General features: G+C 34.0%; 1 protein-coding gene across 1 annotated transcript in view; it reads right to left on the bottom strand.

Moving 5' to 3' along the window:
* The window catches only part of LOC125675676 (uncharacterized), a 104,717-nt gene that overhangs the window by 49,156 nt on the left and 36,003 nt on the right, over positions 1 to 19,558 (bottom strand). Inside the window, exons 10-13 of the mRNA XM_048913455.2 lie at positions 14,714 to 14,744; positions 14,459 to 14,523; positions 14,077 to 14,119; positions 13,864 to 13,919 (exon numbers count right to left, since the gene is read on the bottom strand). Coding sequence (XP_048769412.2) covers positions 13,864 to 13,919; positions 14,077 to 14,119; positions 14,459 to 14,523; positions 14,714 to 14,744 — 195 coding nt within the window. The remainder of the gene's footprint in view (positions 1 to 13,863; positions 13,920 to 14,076; positions 14,120 to 14,458; positions 14,524 to 14,713; positions 14,745 to 19,558) is intronic.

Genomic DNA, 19,558 nt, shown 5'->3' with positions numbered 1-19,558 from the left:
TTTGCTGAATATCTTCATGGTTATGACCCCACTCTCTTAAATTTCTTACTTGAAGGGTTTAGACATGGGTTTAGAATTCCTTACCAAGGTCATCGCCAGTTTCGCCTTTCAAAAACCTTATCTTCTTTGAAGGGAAATGAAAGTGTATTGTGGCAAAAAATGAATAATGAAATAGAGTTAGGTAGGGTTGCTGGTCCTTTTTCTTCCCCTCCAAATCTTAACCTTCAAGTTTCACCTCTTGGTTTAGTCCCCAAAAAAGAACCCAGGGGAATTCAGACTTATACACCACTTGTTTTACCCAGAAGAGTCTTTAATCAATGATCACATTCCTCATGAATTTTGCACTGTGCAGTATCAAACTATAGATGATGCTATTTCAGCCATCAAGGACATTGGGGTGGAGCACTTTTAGCAAAACCTGATTTGGAAAATGCTTACAAACAAGTACCAGTCCACCCTGATGACTGTGAACTATTAGGTTTCAGCATTGATGGAAAATTTTATTTTGACAAAACCCTCCCCTTCGGCCTCAGTTATTCTTGTAACCTTTTTGAAAAGTTCAGTTCAGCCCTGCAATGGATTCTTCATGATAAATTTTCTGTTTTACACTGTGTACACATCCTTGATGACTTTCTGTTTATTGGATATCCAAACTCACCAGGCTGGCACGATGCACTCCGGGCATTCCACACTCTAGCAAATGACATCAACCTACCAATTAAGTTGGAAAAAACAGTACTTCCTTGCACAACACTCACATTTATGGGCTTAGAAATAGACTCCATCGAATTTGAGATTAGACTTCCAGAGGACAAATTGCTACGCCTACAATAAGCAATTCATGTTTTTAAGAGGAAACGTACAGCTACCCTGCGTGAGTTACAGTCCCTTATCGGTCTGTTAAATTTTGCCTGCTCTGTTGTGCCACCTGGTAGAACATTCCATCGTAGAATCATTGATCTTACTAAGGGCATTAAAACATTATCACCACCATAGGTTAAATGCTAAAGCTAGGGCTGATCTACATGCTTGGTCAATTTTCATAGTACATTTTAATGGTAAAACTCTTTTTCATTCTGGAAAAACGTTCACCTGACAATGTTTACATCTGTATACAGATGCTAGCAATTTAGGGTTTGAATGTACATTTGGTAGGAAATGGTTCTATGGACCCTTCCAGGGACAGTGGTTAGAATACCATATTTCTGTAAGAGAATTCTTTCCCATTGTTCTTGCAATGGAAATGTGGGGTGAAAGGTTATCAAACACATCAGTTGTAATACACTCTGACAACATTGCGGTGGTTCATGTTATCAACAAAACCTCATCCAAAGACCCCAACTTGATGAAATTAATGAGACGCCTTATGGTAGCATCTCTTACATTCAACATTCATTTCTATGCTGAACATGTCCCTACCCTTCAAAACATTGCACCCGATCTTCTCTCTCGCCTGTAGATACAAAGATTCAAAGAATTCTTTCCCAACATGGAAACGAGAAAACAAAGGTTCCACATGCACTACTACACCTCTAACGAGAACAGCAGACTTCTTAATTAGGAACTCGCTATCAGAAGATTCACTTTCATCATATAGAAACATATTTGCAAGTTATAAAACTTTTATTCGTGCTCATGTTGATAAAAATGCAACTCCTTTACCCCCATCACTATCCCATTTGTTGCTTTACATTGCCCATTGCTACCAGTCAGGCTTGGCTGCTTCAACTACCCGCACACACATTGCTTCTCTAAGCTTTACAGTTCAACTCGGGGGTTATCAGGACCTTACTCGAAATTTTCTGGTTAGAAAACAATTGCAGGGATTTAGCAAAGTTAAGCCAGTCATGGACAATAGACTACCTATAACTCCAGACATTTTGTCAAAAATTGCTTCTGCCCTACCGTCCATAGCAAATTCTGCCTTCAGCAGTACATTGCTTCATGCTATGTATGTTTTAACATTTTGTGCCTTCCTCAGGGTTGGGGAAATCACCAAGACAACAGGTGCTAAACAGCACTTCCTGTTAGCTAAACATGTTATCTTGCAAAAAGATTCCCAACTGGGCAATTCCATAGAGCTTACAATCCCACACTTTAAGCACTCGAATCAGTCTACCACTCTCCATCTTCAGCAAAAGACTTCCAACTCCTTATTATGCCCCTTCTTGGCTCTGCAAACTTTCATGGATGTGAGAGGTCATACGTCACCTGTGGAACCCTTGTTTTCATTTATGGATGGTACTCCTGTGTCCCGTCAGTTTTTTACTGACCACTTAAGGTTGTCTCTGTCATTTTGTGGACTAGATACAAACAAGTATCAGTCACACACCTTCCGGATTGGGGCAACCACTATAGCTGCAGCTGTCAACGGACATTCAAATTCAAAATATGGGCCGCTGGAAATCATCAGCATTTAAAAAGTACATTCGAATTCCAACTGTGAAAATGTAATCTTGTGAACGAGTGGAAGGGCTATCTCGCTCTTGCGCAGCAACCTTGAAGTCAGAGGTTTCAAGTTCTACAATGGAATTCAATATCCCAACATAGGAATTTCGAAGTCAGGGGCTTCTTGTTCCATCATGTGACTATTACACTCGAACCAGTGGGGAATCGGATTTTGTAGTCAGAAGCTTCCGGTCCAATTCTTTCTTCAAATGTTCCCTTGAGCCATAAAGACATGGGCTTCTGGTTCAGTCATATTATCTTTTTAACCGTCTTTAATAAACATAGAGGTGGGCCAACTTCATAGTCGTCTCACCATTCACGAATGTTTTTGTTTATGTCCCAAACAATTGTTACTTGGACTTGGAGTATATTCTTTTAGGGTGGTGGATGAGGCATATCAAAGCTGAAGGTAACTACGGCCTTGATAGGTGGCGGAAGATATCCCATCTTTGACACTTTTTGTATATACAATTTGCCAAAGTATCTGCTCTTATAACTTGAGGTTTTTTCTAGTCACAATATTGTATTTATGATTTTTTATATTGTAGTTTTTAGGATTGTGGCATTTTTGTAATGTTTTATTAGTCACAATTCCTTAGCATGAATTGCAGTATTGTGTTCTTAGTTTGTTACATTTTTAACTGTTTTATATGATTTTTTTGTGTAATACTTTGTCATTTATTAGTTAATAAATGACCATTCTAATTCCTCAAACTGTGTTATGTGTTTAATTGTGTCAAACAGAGTACCACCCTATCAGTTATCCATAAAACAACAATTTTATAAGTGCAAATCTCGCACCAGCTCCATGCAACCTAGTGCTAAACGAAACCAAATGTTCACACCTCCAACGACCCTCTCATTGGTACTGGAACACTCACACGGCTTTAAAGATACAAGTATGAATGATGCAAAGCTCCAATGCTTTAAGCGTAGAGGTATACACCTCATATAGTTAAATGTTGGATCATTACTTCCAAAGATGTCTGGAATCCGAATCATAGCAGCAGCAATCATTGGACTATGTGAAACATGGCTAGACTCTTCAGTTAACGACTCAGAAATCCATATTGAGGGCTACTCAGTAATACAGAGAGACAGGAATAGAAAAGGTGGTTGGGTATGCATGTCTCTCAACAGTTAATTTCAGACGATACAGAATCAGTCTGGGCAGATATCTACCTACCAAAAACAAAATCATTCATAGTGGGCACATTATACAGACCACCCCAGGATCAAAGGTTTCTTGGACATTTTGAAGAGTGCCTAGGGTGCTCAAGATCTGATTTAGACAACATTATTCTTGGTGATATTAACATTTGTATGCAGAGTTAGAAAAATACATTATATGAAGGATATAAGCATGTTTTAGATTTGTTCGGTCTTGATCAACTGATTTTAAGTTCAACTAGAATCTCAGAAATGGCTATTCACTGATAGATCATATTTTTGTTAACAATGTTGAATTTTTTTCAATCAGGAACTATTGTAATGGGTATTAGTGATCATGATCTGGTTTTTTGTTGTTTTTTTTCTTTTTTTTGTACTAGAAAAATCTCTAAAGGACAAATTAAAGAACGTGATACTTTATTTTGCTTTATTTGTTGAAGAATTAGAAAAAGTTGACTGGACATCTTGTAAATCATGTGATTGTCTTTATTCAAACTGGAATACCTTCAAGGATGTATTTTAAACATTGTTAATAGATTTGCACGTGTAAAACAAGTGAGTTGATTGATTGAATATTGTTTAACGTCCCTCTCGAGAATATTTCACTCATATGGAGACGTCACGACTGTCGGTGAAGGGCTGCAAAATTTCGGCCTATGCTCGGCGCTATTTAATGTCCTTTGAGCAGGGAGAGATCTGTATCATGCCACACCTTTTGTGACACGGGACCTCGGTTTTTGCGGTCTCATCCGAAGTACCACCCCATTTAGTCGCCTTCTACGACAACCAAGGAGTGTTGAGGACCTATTCAAACCCGGATTCCCAAGTGAGGTTGAAACAGAGAACAGAACCATGGATAAATCATGAAAACTTAGATCTTTATAGATGAAAGAGATAAACTTTTAAATATTTTTAGAAAAGGTAAAAAGGATGAAGATAAGAAAATATTTTTAGAAATTTACTTCAAAGAAAGATTAAAAAAGCAAGATCAGAATATGTATCTGATAAACGTGAAGAAAATCCTTTAAAAAACTTTGGGAACAGTTGAAAGATTTAGGTTATAGAAACCAAAACAAAGACGAAAAAAAATTGTTTTGAATATTAAGGATGATGTTTGCCATGATGATTTAGAAATCGCTAATGATTTTAATACTTTTTTTCTACTACAGTTGCATAAAAACCTGTAGGAGCCCTGTCCACTGCAAAGGGTATATTTAATGTCGTGTCAATTTTTTAGAAGTTTTTATTCAGATTGAAATTTCCATAACAATACCAATATTCTAGGTACAGTGTCTGAAAGTTTTGCATTTTGAAGAGATTCTTGAAATATCAGCACACTTGTTAAACATAGGTGCAAATGTAGTAAAAGCACCTATAATTTTAATCATAAATCAATCAATTAGTTCTGGAAGAGTACCGGAAAGTATGAAGCAGGATAGAGTCAAACCCTTATTCAGAAAGGGTAGTCCATTACAAGTGGGAAACTATAGACCAGTTAGCATCTTGATTGCGGTATCAAAGATGCAAGGTGAAGATAACGAACAGTGATCAATCTCATAACTCCTATAAGCAATACAAAATAGATAGTTGCGCAAACACGGACCCCTAAACACGCCAGAGATGGGATGAGGTGCTTAGGAGGAGTTAGCATCCGCTGTTGACCGACCACACCTGCCGTGAGCCCTATATCTTGATCAGTTAAACGGATTTATCCACAGTGAAAATCAGTGTGCCAAGATATTAGAGAAGAGTGTTTATTGTCAAGTTGAGGGTTTCTTACATAATAATAACATGTTATATGAGCTTCAGTCCGACTGATAAATGTTTAATCCATCTATTAGATCGTATAAAGGACAATAACTCTAAGAGATTATTTACAGGAATGCTTATGTTATATCTATAAAAAGTCTTTGACACGGTGGACCATGAAATTTTAAGTAATAAATTAGAAATTATGGGAATAGACAACAAATGGTTTAAATCTTATTTAACCGGCAGGTCTCAGGTGGTAGGACGTGGAGGTGTTCTTTCATAGACAGAGGTTATTTCTTGGTGTAATTTAAGGGAACATACTGGGTCCTTCATTTTCTGTTACGTAAACGATATGTGTATCAGTATAGATGCAGACTGTAAGCTTATCCTATATGCAGATGACAGTGCCATTTTGTACTCACACAGAGACCCAAATGCGATCTCTGATAAGCTTGGTAAAGTGTTAGAGAGATGTTCCGAGTGTCCTATAGATAACAAGTTATCTCTCCATCTTGGAAAACAGAGTCTATTCTTTTTGGCCCTACTCGCAAACTAAAAAATGAAGGTCAGTTTGAGGTTAAATGTTATTAAATCTAGTGAGTTCGTCAAATATATGGGAATAACAATTAATATTTTTTTAAATGGTATCTCATAGTGGATGAGATTGTGTCCAAGGTCAACTCCAGACTTAAGTTTCTTTATGGAAATGGAAAGTGATTGAATAAAAGGTGAAGTTTAACATAATCTTCTGCACTTATTCAGTGCTACTTTAACTATTTCACTTCTGCATGGTATGAAAGCTTATCTAAATCCTTGAAGAAGAAAAAAACTACAAGTTATTCAAAACAAAACAATAAGATTCATCTTAAATCTTAACCCCAGAACTAGTATAAATTGTGATATTTTAGATTCAATACATACAATCTGTGTAGCAGATCGTATTAAACAATTAAAGACTCAACCATGTCTTTAACATCAACCATGGTCTTGTACCAAATTATTTACATGAGAAATTTGACAGAAATGATAATTCTACTAGGGGAACCTCCACTTTTAATACTCATGTTGCTAGGTACATGTAACATGGCTGAAATATTGCCAAAACGGCGTAAAACATCGATCAATCAATCCTAGGGTTAGGGCCTACAATAGTTCAAATTTTTATTATCATTCCATTTTAAACTGGCATTCTCTTCCTTTGGAAGTAAAATACATAACTAATAGAGCTAGTTTTAAATCGGTTGTCAAGTTGCATCTTGCAGAAGAAGCTCGTAGGAGGGAAGAAAGCATTTACATATATATATATTATTTATGGTGTATAATGATACATTTTTTAAAAATAATATTGTATTTTAAAAGGATATGCGGGACGATGATTACGTGATGGTTGCGAATTTATTATAAATTTAGAACCGAACGCAGCGTAGTTAAGCTTCCCGAGAAAAATCACAATACTGTACAGACACACTATACGACGTCATAATAAAAAAAAGTACGTCACGACGTTGTATCGCGGGAAAATTTTGTCGTAACTTGCTACCGCTGTAAAATGTTTTGTGTAATGATAATTTTCATTTTATTTCATAGTGATTACAAGTCTCCTTTTCAGATATATATACAATGCATATATTATATATATGTATAGTATGCGCCACAATAATTTTGATAATATAGCCTACAAGTCACCGAAATCGCTCTACATGCACATGCAATTTGCATCTCTAGGCATTTACAAAAATAATGTAAGATGATGATCGTTTGTTGATAGTTACTATAGTAATGTGAAACTAGAACTGGACACACATTTCTCCGAATCTTACTTGGGAAACGTACGAACTATTCAGGTGGTTTTATAATCGATCCTTGTTTGCGAAAAATACCCCCCCTCCCCCTTTTATGACGACAATCGTTGCTTTTGTTCAAATATTAACGTCCATACTAGGAATGTTTAATTTTTGCAAGCATTTTCATGTAAATATAAGTACGCTTTATCTCTGAAACTATTTCATATTCCAAATTATTTTTACTAACTTTACGAAACACTGCTTCAGAAATCGTAACTAATTTAAGAAATATGACACACGTCGGAATTTATGCGATAAGCAGACATGTGAAAAAGAAAAAGGTGCAGTCACAACATGTGCGATACATAAATACCTTGAAAAATAGCATGGGGACGATCGAGTCAAGCGACACTAGCTACCATGGCCGCGGAAATGCTGTTGATCTAATAAAGGAAGTAGTAGCTCATATTAACGTTAACTAGACCTAACCCGTGGTTTGAAAGAAGACGTATTGTTTAGAGCTAGACAAGACGTTTTGTTCGAAGCCATGTTTAATATATACATGTATATTTAAAAAAATAAATTTCAATGTGTTTTCATTAACTCAATTTTTGTTCCATAATTATGGAAATTCTAAATATTCCAATAGGTTCAAAACAAATATAGTTTCTAACAATGTATTTCAAAACAGGCACGAAGAATTAGGCTGCCCCCTCCCCCCTTTGCAACCCCCCCCCCCCCCCCCGTCTTTGACAAATGAGCTTCTCTTTTTTTATTTTCTAGTGCAAATAAATTGAGACTGTACCATCCCCCATTACTTTTAACAGTAGTTGTACATGAAAAGAATATAAGCTTGAAAGTTATTAATAACAAATATTTCGCCAAGCCTAACTCCAAGTGAACATATCAATGTATAACTTCAAGGACACCTACCTCAAAATCAAGATTAGCTTAAAAAATGTTTGCAAAAAAATTCATTGACAAGTTTTTGAGCAGTGCTTCATTTAGTATCTGGACTACCCTGTTTTTGAGTACCAATTTCCACCCCAAATCCTTAAATGTTCCCAGTTTCTCATTATATGGTTATGTTTAAGCATTTTATTATTATATATTTTATATTTTACATATATTCTAAAAATTATTGTAAAAGATATAGATAAAAATTCCATCAAATTATTTTTTTTAATTGAAAATCGGAATAATCTTGTAAAATTCACAATTTTCGAAAAGGGGAGTAATTCAAAGCTTATTATCTCCCTTGTATACCTAGAAAGTGGCCATGAAATTTGTACACATTGTACAGGACATCCTGATGGGGCTTCATGAAAAAAGGAAAAAAAATATTCATTGACGAGTTATTTTTGGCCACATCGTCCCGCATGTCCTTAAGTGCAAAAAAAAAAAAAGAAAAAAAAAAAGAAACTGTGCATTATGGGATTTAGTATAATTTTTCTATATTTTTTGTCTATATCTATAAAATCTAAACAATCGATAAAAGTGATGTTTTTGAACAATATCAGATAGTACCCAACTCAGATGCACGGACTTTTTCATGGTTAGTGAACACATGTTGTTTATTGAAGTGTTCGCACGCACGAGTTTTACTGGCCAATACTGTTTGGAGTAAGAAGTGTAAAAGGTTTGTTTGGACATTATTCGTTAATGAAAGCACTTTTAGTTTTGACAAAATTTACCCTTCTGTCATGCCACGACTCAGCCAAAACCAACGTAATCGTGCTGTTGGGATGCTTCAAGCTGGAATGGCACAAAATATTGCAGCAAAACACTTTGGAGTTCATCGGAACACCATCTAGTCATTATTGATACGTTTCCAACAATCTGGTAACACTCGGAATCGACCACGTTCTGGGCGTCCTCGTGTGACGTCGCGTCGACAGGACAACCACATTAGACTTGTGCACCTGAGAAACCATTTCCAGATAGCAAGTTTGACTGCTCGTAGCATTCCTTGACTTCGACCAATCAGTCCAAGAACTGTGCGTAATCGTTTGCACGAGCACAACATCAGACCAAGACGTCCAGCGGTGCGCCCAATACTGCTTCAACGTCATCGTATCGCTAAATATCACTAACGTGGTGCAGACGAAATCTGCGATTTTGAATACAGGACTGTGCCAATATTCTGTTCACTGATGAATCTAGATTTGATTTGGATTGAAGTAACGGCCGTTGTAGAGTGTGTCGTCGCGTTGGGAAGCGGTACCAGGACGCTTGTATTGTACAACGTCGACAATGCGGTGGAGGTAGCCTTACGGTGTGTGGTGGAATAACAGCACGTGTAAGTACCCCTCTACAAATTTTCAATGGAAATCTACCGGTATACGCTATAAAGACGAAATTAATTCAGCGCCAAGTGATACCCTTAATTCAGAGACAGCAAAATCACATCGCTCTGCAACAAGACAGCACAAGGCCATATGTTGCACGTGTAGTAAGAGATTTTCTTGTTTAACTTGTTTAACAGAATGTCGATGTCTTGCCTTGGTCAGCTGTTTTCCCCAATTTGTCGCCGATCGAGCACGTCTGGAATGAAATGGAACGACGTCTACGTCGTTTATCAAAATCAGCCAATGACTTTGGCTGATTTGGGCCAGGCTTTAACCAACATCTGGAACAACATTCCTAAAGCATCTCTGAACACTTTAGTGGCATCAATGAGGCGCCGTTGTCAAGCATGTGTGAATGCAAAGAGTGGTCACACACGTTATTAACTTTGTTAATTAAAGTTCGAATACCAGTGTCTTTCGATTGTGCTGAAATTGACGTTATTCGACGTTAACATCAGTGGATTATGAAATGTTGTAACGAATACATTTGTTAACAGTATTACAAAAATAAAAAAGTCATTGTGATTTTCTATTATTTTTTCATATATTAAATAATACACAGTTTTTTTCCCCCGCTAGTATATAATCAAACAATGTACATAGTTTTACTTAATTTGGGCTAGGAAATTCATCTAATGTTCAATCTTATTTCTGTCTATGCTGTCTTAGTCATACATAATCTATAATCAACTTATAGCATCTTAGGACCCATTGGAAGTAAGCAAGATTTATAAATTGCTTTCATGTGTTATCCTAGGCAAAGATTGATTTAAATTATATAATTTATATTGTCTGTGATAAGACCCGGTACTGTGATAAGCATGTATTTTGATAATGATGTTGTTGGTGGCTATAGCTGTGATAATATCTGGAGCGCTATTGCGTACATATGATAGCAATGTGCCAAAAATGCACTTATGATCCCTAATTGACATTGTTAATGTATTTTACAATGCATATGATTAAGATTTGTAATTTATCTGATGTTTTGCCTGAATAAACATACTACTACTACTACTACTACTAATAATAATAATAATAACGTTTGGTGTGACATTTAGTTGAAAACCCCTAGGAACCGTTTTCTGTTGCAGATAAGTAGATATATTTCATTGCCAGATTAGATACTTAGTTTTCGATTTTATGATTTTCGTAATATATTTTATTTTCCACCACTGTTCGAAACTAGTTATACAGCTTTAAACCTCCAGGTACGAAATACTCATTATAAGCCATCATTAGAACAAGTTACATGTAACATACTGCTTAAAGATATTGATTAGTTAACTCGTTCTTTGTTTTTGACTTAATCCAGCGTAGGACGAGTCAGTTCAGATCTGTCCTGAATCAATCAAATTTATCGAGCGTCAGCTCGAAAGGAACAGATTTTTCTATTGCCACATATTACACGCAATAATTCTAATATGTAGATGTTTTGTTTGTTATCAGCTTTGTAGTTTAGTTGTAGTTGTAGTTTCCATTCCTACAACGATTTGACCGGTCTCTGGCAACCCTTTCTCTTTTTATCTGCCTCTGTCTGCGTCGCTTCCAAATCAACACTGTCGCCATCATTCGTTTACTTGTTTACAGACTAAGAGTTATACCTAGTGATGAGCAGGCATAAATTAAGTCATGAATTTAGTCGGGTGCAAACGTAGTCTTGTTTTATGAAACGCAATTTAGTCCGGTTGTATGATTTTGTCCTGTTTTACGCCAGACCAAGCTAACGTCTGGGCGTACATCTTTTTGTGAACCGGGCCCTGGTGTGTGTTCAGTGGTCCGTGTTTGGCCTGCGCTGAATCTTTTTTCAATTCTTTAAAGGAGATATTAGATTGATCACTTTTCGTTATCTTAACTCATTCTATACATATTATACGCAAACACCGATGCAATACTATTGTACATATACCATTAATGAATCTACATGTAAATCAGCATACTACTTACTGATCAGCGGTAAATTAAACTAGATCTCGCGTTTCCCTGTTTTAACGAAATGTGACATCGCTCAGAATTCATATCTCATGTTTCGATCCAACGGTTGCAACATTGTATTTTTTTGTAATTTGTATTGATATGGATTTTCAAATTCAAACTGCAGCAAATTTACTGCCCCTCCCCCTTCATAACAAACATGTTGGACTAATATACGGGAACTTGCTGCTGCCTAAGAGGACAATTAATATGATAAGGTTTTCTGTATGTAAACTGACAGTTTTATCAACTAGAATCAAAGCTTCATCACACAGAAAATTACATATTTGTAAATCAGTTGCCAAAACACCTTTAGTACCTCAAACGCTCTGGGACAAATTTACCCACTTAATTTCCAAGAAAAACTGTAAAATCCATCAGTTACATAAATATCTACAGATTATATATTTATAGATTTGAAAAACGGAATATATCATGCTGATAGGTGTTTAACCTTCAATTCTTCTTTATAAGAATTTCCATTTATGAGGATTTCTCAAATTTGTATAAGAATTTCAAAAATCTTGCATAAAAATCTAACATCTTTTTTTTTATTTTACTTTTTATTAGAGATAAAAGTTACAGAAAAAAATGGTTTATTTCCTGAAAATACTTTGATACTATATATATTTTTTTTAATCCTAAGAGAAGTACATGTATTATTTATCATAATCAGACACCCTTTCTATAGCGCATTATATAACCTGACAATTAATCTAAGCTCTTTACATAATACATCGACAACACTAACTAGTATGATTTTACGACACTTTAAGCGACCATTCCCTACAATGAATTAAAGCTCAGACTTGTTGACATTAGAGACAGTTGCTTCTTCAATAAAAATGGAAAACGGAAAAATTCATATCTAGTGATTAGTCATCAATACTTTGTTAAACACCACTGATTCCACACATAAGTACTCTGTTCAAACTAAAATATAGTTGCAATATCTTCATAGTTTTCCATAATTAAGTCTTTGGTGAGTCCATGGGCAAGAATTGTGATCCTTTGTCAGTTGACCTGTTATTATATTCATATGAAGCAGAATGTATCCAAACACTTCTACGTGAGAAAAAAAATCTCTTGCTGTAGCCTTCAATGCGACATTTAGATAAATCGACAACGTTTTATCTATTAGCAATGCTAATTTTCATTCATATGTTGATATCCATATATCCGTGTGAACTTGAAATAAAAGATATCACGGAGTCATGCACTTCTGCTTCATACTTAGATGTCTTATTGAAAATAGACATTAACGGCAAACTAACAACTCAACTTTATGATAAACGGGATGATTTCAGCTTCTCCATCGTCATCTTCCCATATGTATGTAGTAATATTCCATTATCACCTGCATATGGTGTTTATATCTCTCAACTATTTCGATATGCAATATCTTGTTCTGCGTATAATCAGTTTTTAAATTAAAGCCGGCTACTGCCAAACAAGTTGATGATGCATGTTTTTCAATAGTCTCGTTTAAAATTATCATTTCGCAAATTCTATGTTATCACAATTTAGTTTGCCAATACAACCTATCATTGGATCAAATCAGTCTGATCTGTTTCTTACCGATTGTTAGACGATTCTTGGCACACTGATTTTGACTACGAATAACCTCGTTTACGTGATCAAGATATAGGGCTCACGGTGGGTGTGACCGGTCGACCGGTGATTCTTACTCTTTCTAGACACCTGATCCCATCTCTGGTGTGTCTAGGGATCCGTGTTTGCCCAACAATAAGTAATGAGAATGATCACTGTTCGTTATCTCCACCTTTCATATATATATAAATATAAATATTTATATATTTATATATATATATATATATATATATATATATATATATATATATATAATGGAGAGATAAATCGTCATGCGAGAACAAAGTAATAAAGAAAACAAAGCGAATGATTAACACAAAAATGTTTCGTCAAAGTGATAAAATAATTATGATACCTTGAACACTGATAAGATAGTTATATCAAAGACTAAAACTTTTAAGAATGGTATAAGTCATAAACTACTTTATCACTTTATCTTAAGCTTTCTTCAAAAGATACGATTTGATGTTTTTCTTTAATATCTTATAACATCACATAAGCGAAGGTCCATTCGTATGGTGGCTGCTACATTAAACCGCCGGTCACCATATATCTATGTACGGATGCGGGGGTGGGGTTCTGTTGTGTATGAGTTACTTGGGTTATATTTTTATATACTTTGTTGAATTCAATTTCAAAACGTAAACAATTAATTGACCATTTATTTAAACTGATAAGTTTTTTATCTTAATTTTGTACTAGTATAGTGATGGTCTGCAGAAAAAATTCCTATTACATTGTATGATCTGCTTAATATTATGAAAAAGCAAATTTACCCTCTACTTCACAGCCACCGTCCTCACTAACACCCTTAGTATCTTCTTCTGGATTGCTGGAAAATAAAAATAATATTTCATAAAACCTCTCGGTACTATACATAAATACACCTAAGTTGAGATCAAATCTATTCAGGGTTGTTTGATTGTATATATATATATATATATATATATATATATATATATATATATATATATATATAAGCTACTTACATTACAAGATAGTTGTTGCGATCAGTCTTGATTATTTCGGACTCTGAACAGTATAAAGATATCTTTTGCATTAATTTGTTTATGCAACTTAGATGATATCATACATGTATACACAACACATCTAAACTTATATGCACGTGTGGATATTACAAATTCTTTTAAATATTTAACATAGTTAAGCACATGTGCATGTTCATTTCAATTATATGATTCATTACGTTTTCCATTTGTACTGCTTTTGGATGCGGATTAAGTACAATATAGATATTTTCAAACTTAGACAATACATTTTCATTTATTGTTTTAAACAATTGGTTCGTAAGTGTGTAGATCTTTTGAATGTATTCAATAGTGAAAACAAGTTCTCACTAAATTGGCTTACTTAGCTTTTCAAATTGCGGCTTAAATATATTTCCGATATGGTCTAAAAACCTCCTATTTCTCAATCTAAAAATCATGAAAGCAAAATATGTAATATCAATGTAGATTTTGAAAACATATTAAATAGTTTCAAAAAGACTGGTATTTGATGAAAAGTGAATTATTAATCAGACAGTTTGAGCATTAATTATTTGTTGCTGTGAAATACGAATGAAAAAGAATAGAAGAACATTAAACACCATAACATGTAACTTACATTTGATCCGATTTCTCTCGTTCAGTGTTATCTAACAAAAGAAAGGACAGCATTTGATATAAATACAATATATGTATAAAATAAGTATTCTTCAACCAAGCACGATAATCCCTTTATCAAACTTACATGTTCGTGAATTACTAGACTTCCAATCAATCATGCTTTTGATTTTTATAACATATATCTAGATTAATGTAATTTGAAAAATAAATATTACTGTAACACATAGAAAGGCCCACAGCTCATTATGTGAGAGAACGAACTGTCATGGACCAAATTCAGCTCTTTTTCTTATAGAATGGAAAGTTAGAAGCAAGCGTTTCCTCTATTCATATTGTTGTTAACATATGGACATTTACAGGTAAATATATCCAGCACCCATCATGACCAATTATTTTTTTCATTTGCATTGTTATCATTATTTTGATAACGTTAAAAGCATGAAAAGTTCCAGATAATTATACTTATCCCCAAAGTAAAGATCTGAACGAATCATGATTATGAAAGCTCTTAAAAAATAAACATTTTTTCAGCATCAAACATTTACACACATGATTGGGACTCGAGAAAAAAGGTAAAAAAAATGAAGAAGTAATCATCTTCTTTTAGATATTTCAAGACAAAACAGCACTCTCCCTTCTAAAATATGATCTAATGTTAAGCACACCTTTCATATTCCATATTTTTATCATCAAGAACCTAGTCTGATATCTTATATTTTTCCAATCAAGGTGAACCACCTCACCAAAATTATATTTAATGGCTCCTTAAAATCACGTCATGTGAAGTTTATCCAGAGGTCCGTGTTTGCCCTACTCTTAATTTGTATTCTTTATAGGAACTGCGAGATTGATCAATAAAATGATTATAATTATAATAATGATAATAATATCCTTTATTTATACAGGATTATATTTCCATTTTATAATTTCATAATCGAAAGAGTTGTCCAAGTTTTCAATAATTTCGTACGATTTTTAAAAATTCGGTTTAATTTGTTTTGTTTGCAAATAGAATGTTTAGGAATATAATGTTTGCTGAGAGGTGATGTATGGCATAAAGATCTAATGCAACATGTGAAGAAGAGTCATATAGACTTTTTAAAAAAATCATATAAATATATTTTTGAAAATTCAAAACGTTATTTGTTAATATTTGTAAATAGCTAATATCTTCCAAACCATGTAAATTCTGAGAAGACATATTACACAAATACATGTATATTATATTAATAACTATCTTTATATGAAAATTCATTATATGGCTTGAGAACATTGATAAAGGGAAAGTTAGAGGTGTACTTTTTACTGATTTAAGCAAAGCATTTGACACAGTTAATCATGATGTATTGATGCGCAAACTTTTGTCATTTGGAATTTGTGAAAAAAAAAACTTTTAAATGGTTTAATTCTTATATATATGAAAGATTGCAATATGTCAAATAGAAAGGGACCATCTCAAAGGGAAAAGATGTTACCATCGGATTCCCTCAGGGTTCTATATTGGGTCCTCTGTTTTTTATTCTGTTTGTAAATGATTACCCAGCATGTCTCAAACACTCTACAGTCAATATATATGCAAATGATATCACGCAAGATGTTTCTGATAAATGTTTAGATGTGATAGAAAGAAAGTTAAAGGGATTATCTTTTAAACTCTATGGAATGGATGCATCAGAATAAATCTATAGAAAATACAACGTATTTTGATAGGAACGTCACAAAATTATTGAAATATAGAAACATTTGTATCAATGTTGGTGAAATTTGTATAGAGAGTGCCAATTGTTCCAAACTTTTAGGTGTTTACACCGATGAATGTCTTACCTGGTCTTATCACACAGATGCCGTATGTAAAAAACGTAGTAAGAAACCAGGTGTTTTAAGGAGATTGAGTACTTATGTCAAAGGAGGTACTACTCAAAATTTACAAGACTATTGTTTTTCCACATTTTAATTATTGTTGTACAGAATGACAGGATAAAAAATAAGACAAATATTGATCGGTTTTTTAAATTACACAATAGAGCAGCAAGGGTCATTTTACACATCAAAGTACCTCATTCAGTGTCAACTGTTTGCATGCTATCAAATTTGAGATGGATGCCTTTGTTTGAATATTCTATGTATCGAAAATTGTGTTTAAAGTTTTGCATCATATGACATATGTGAATGAGATAAACAAAAGTAATACAAGACAGAGCTCTAATAATTTTATTGATATTACAAGAGCCGAAACAGAATATTTTAGAAGATCTTTTTATCATTTTAGCAGCAAGTTTATGGAACTCATTACCAAATTCCTTTTAAATCAACCTCAAAAAATAATCTTAAACATTATTTTGATCCTCAATAATGCTCATGTGTTTATGGTCTCTTTTCATGTAGTTATCTGTATATATATAAACTGTGATATTTTCATATTTCGTGGCACGTTCTCGATATCTATATATGTTATAGACAGGATCAAAATGTAAGCTAGTTTACACAACTAATTGTGCAATCCTGTATAAATAAAGGATGTTATTATTATATCTTTTTAAAAAGACTAGATGAAACCCCGCGCACGCGCGGGAAATTACAATTAGATAATATAAGATAATATAAGGACTGTTTGAATTATTGTGCACATGAATTGAATTTTGAACGATATCTTTAATTGAAATGAATTTAAAAACAATTTTTGAATGGTTATGTGGATTAGTTACATTTACTGATATCATATACAATAAATAAAACTTGATTATTAGTAATCACTGGGGGCCTCAAATTAAATGATCCGTATGTAACATAAATGATCTCTCTCGAGCATATTGAGAATTAGATAATGATTTGATGAATGCAGTTGTAATATCGTCATTCAAAATAGTTGACCAAAACAAAATGAAAGGTCGTTCACAATTTGAAACTCAGCACTCTGAATGTGTTTATAATGGTAGTATTTGTAGAGTGCGAAAATTTATGGGCCACATCATGAATACAGTTCGTTTCCTCTCGTCAAAAGCAATAATCGTAAACATAGTGCACAATGTGAATGACAAACAGAAAAACTGTTAAATTGTAAACAGTGGCCTGATTTCTTGAACATTGTCAGGTAGTGTAAAAAGTTTTATATTTAAAGTTATAAGGCGTGAACTTCCCAGAACAACCCCGGACCAAATCGATATCGAACAGTTTTCAACTTATTACTTTCAAGATATGTATCATCACAAAACATGTACATGTACAACCAAATTTTAAACAAACAATGTGTGAATCCTATCAGTAATTGTCAAAATCTTTTACAAAAAGTCGTAACAGTGACTTCCATAATCACGGGGAAAATTAAGAACATCGAAAATATCAGATGAATATCGTAATTAAAAAATATCAATTTGTCAGTTAGTTGGTCTCGTTGAAGTAATAATCTTCATAAAATGATAAATATGGGCTTTGTCAAAAATATTATATGCATTACTAACACTGAACACCTATATAATTTCATGCTGACCATGTTATAAACTAGTTCGCAACTGCTCGGCTTGCCGGAAAGACCCGAAAATATGCGATTCCAAGGGAAAGCTTGTGACCAAATTTCAGGGCAATATTTGTTTCCGTAATGAAAAAAAGTCTGGCAAACTGTTTGACTTATTTTTCGCCCGAAAGTATTTCAAGGATGGGGTAATCCATCTGAAATGCGAAATGAACTTGTATTCCTTCAAGAGGAAGCATGTGACTAGATTCCAGGGCATTAAATGTATCCATAAGGGAAAAGGTTCGGAAAATGTTTAACCTACTTTTAACCTTAATGTAGGTTATGGATGTATCCATAAGCAAAACAGTCTGGAAACATGCTTGACCTACTTTAAGCTGATTCCAATGCAAACTCACTCTTACGCTTTTTGTGGGGGAAATTCTGATTAAATTTCAAAGCCGTGCATGTATCCGTTATGGAAAACAGTCCGAAAAACATTACCTCGGACAGCCAGACAGACGCAAGGACAGTGCCATAGCATAATACGTCCCATCAAACGACGGACGTATAATGAGGACCTGAAATAACTTATTTCAAAAATCCCTACATTCAAATAATCCAAGTCATTCACTTTGCGACAGAACTTCATCTCTATTATGAATTCTGTTGAAGATTATGCAAGACAATGGGTTAAATATGAAAAAGAACTCGATAACCTGTCAGAATGGATAAAAAGTATGAAGGAATATCAAAATAACTTATCAGACACAGCAAAACAAAAGTACGTACCATCTATCATTTTGTGTTTAGTAAACCAGAAGTAAAATGATTAGATAGGTTACACGAGAAATATAATTTGGGTTCCAGCTGATCATGACAAAGCTTGTAACAACATTTTCTTTATAAAACTCATTATTACAACTGTATCTTAAACGAGCTTAGAAGTAATTCCACATTTGGTAATACTCCAACTGCCCTCTCAAAAGATCAAATTCTTTACAATTATGTTTCAGTTTTAAAGAAATCTAAAATCCCAGACGTTGAGAGGATTGAATATGAGTCACTGTACCTAACCTGGATTCCTAAACTTCACAAAGTCCTTACTACATGTAACAAAGATACATTGCTGGATCCAGTAAATATTCCACCAAGTCTCTATCTTTGCTTCTCACGAAAATATTAGCTGCTGTGAAGGAGAAACTCCAAACGTATTGTGCCACAACACATGCCAGAAGTGGTGTAAATCAAATATGAGTTCTAAAATGTTCTATAGACGTTTAAGTAAATTTGAAATCAACAACGTCAAAATGTATGACTTCCCAACACTTTACACAACCATTCCTCACTATGAAAGACTGGACTTTTTGACACCATAAACAGTTGTTTTCCCAA

This window comes from Ostrea edulis, chromosome 3 (genome assembly GCF_947568905.1).
Source record: "Ostrea edulis chromosome 3, xbOstEdul1.1, whole genome shotgun sequence".
NCBI classification, from domain to species: Eukaryota; Metazoa; Mollusca; class Bivalvia; order Ostreida; family Ostreidae; genus Ostrea; species Ostrea edulis.
This window is presented reverse-complemented; position numbering and strand designations above follow the sequence as displayed.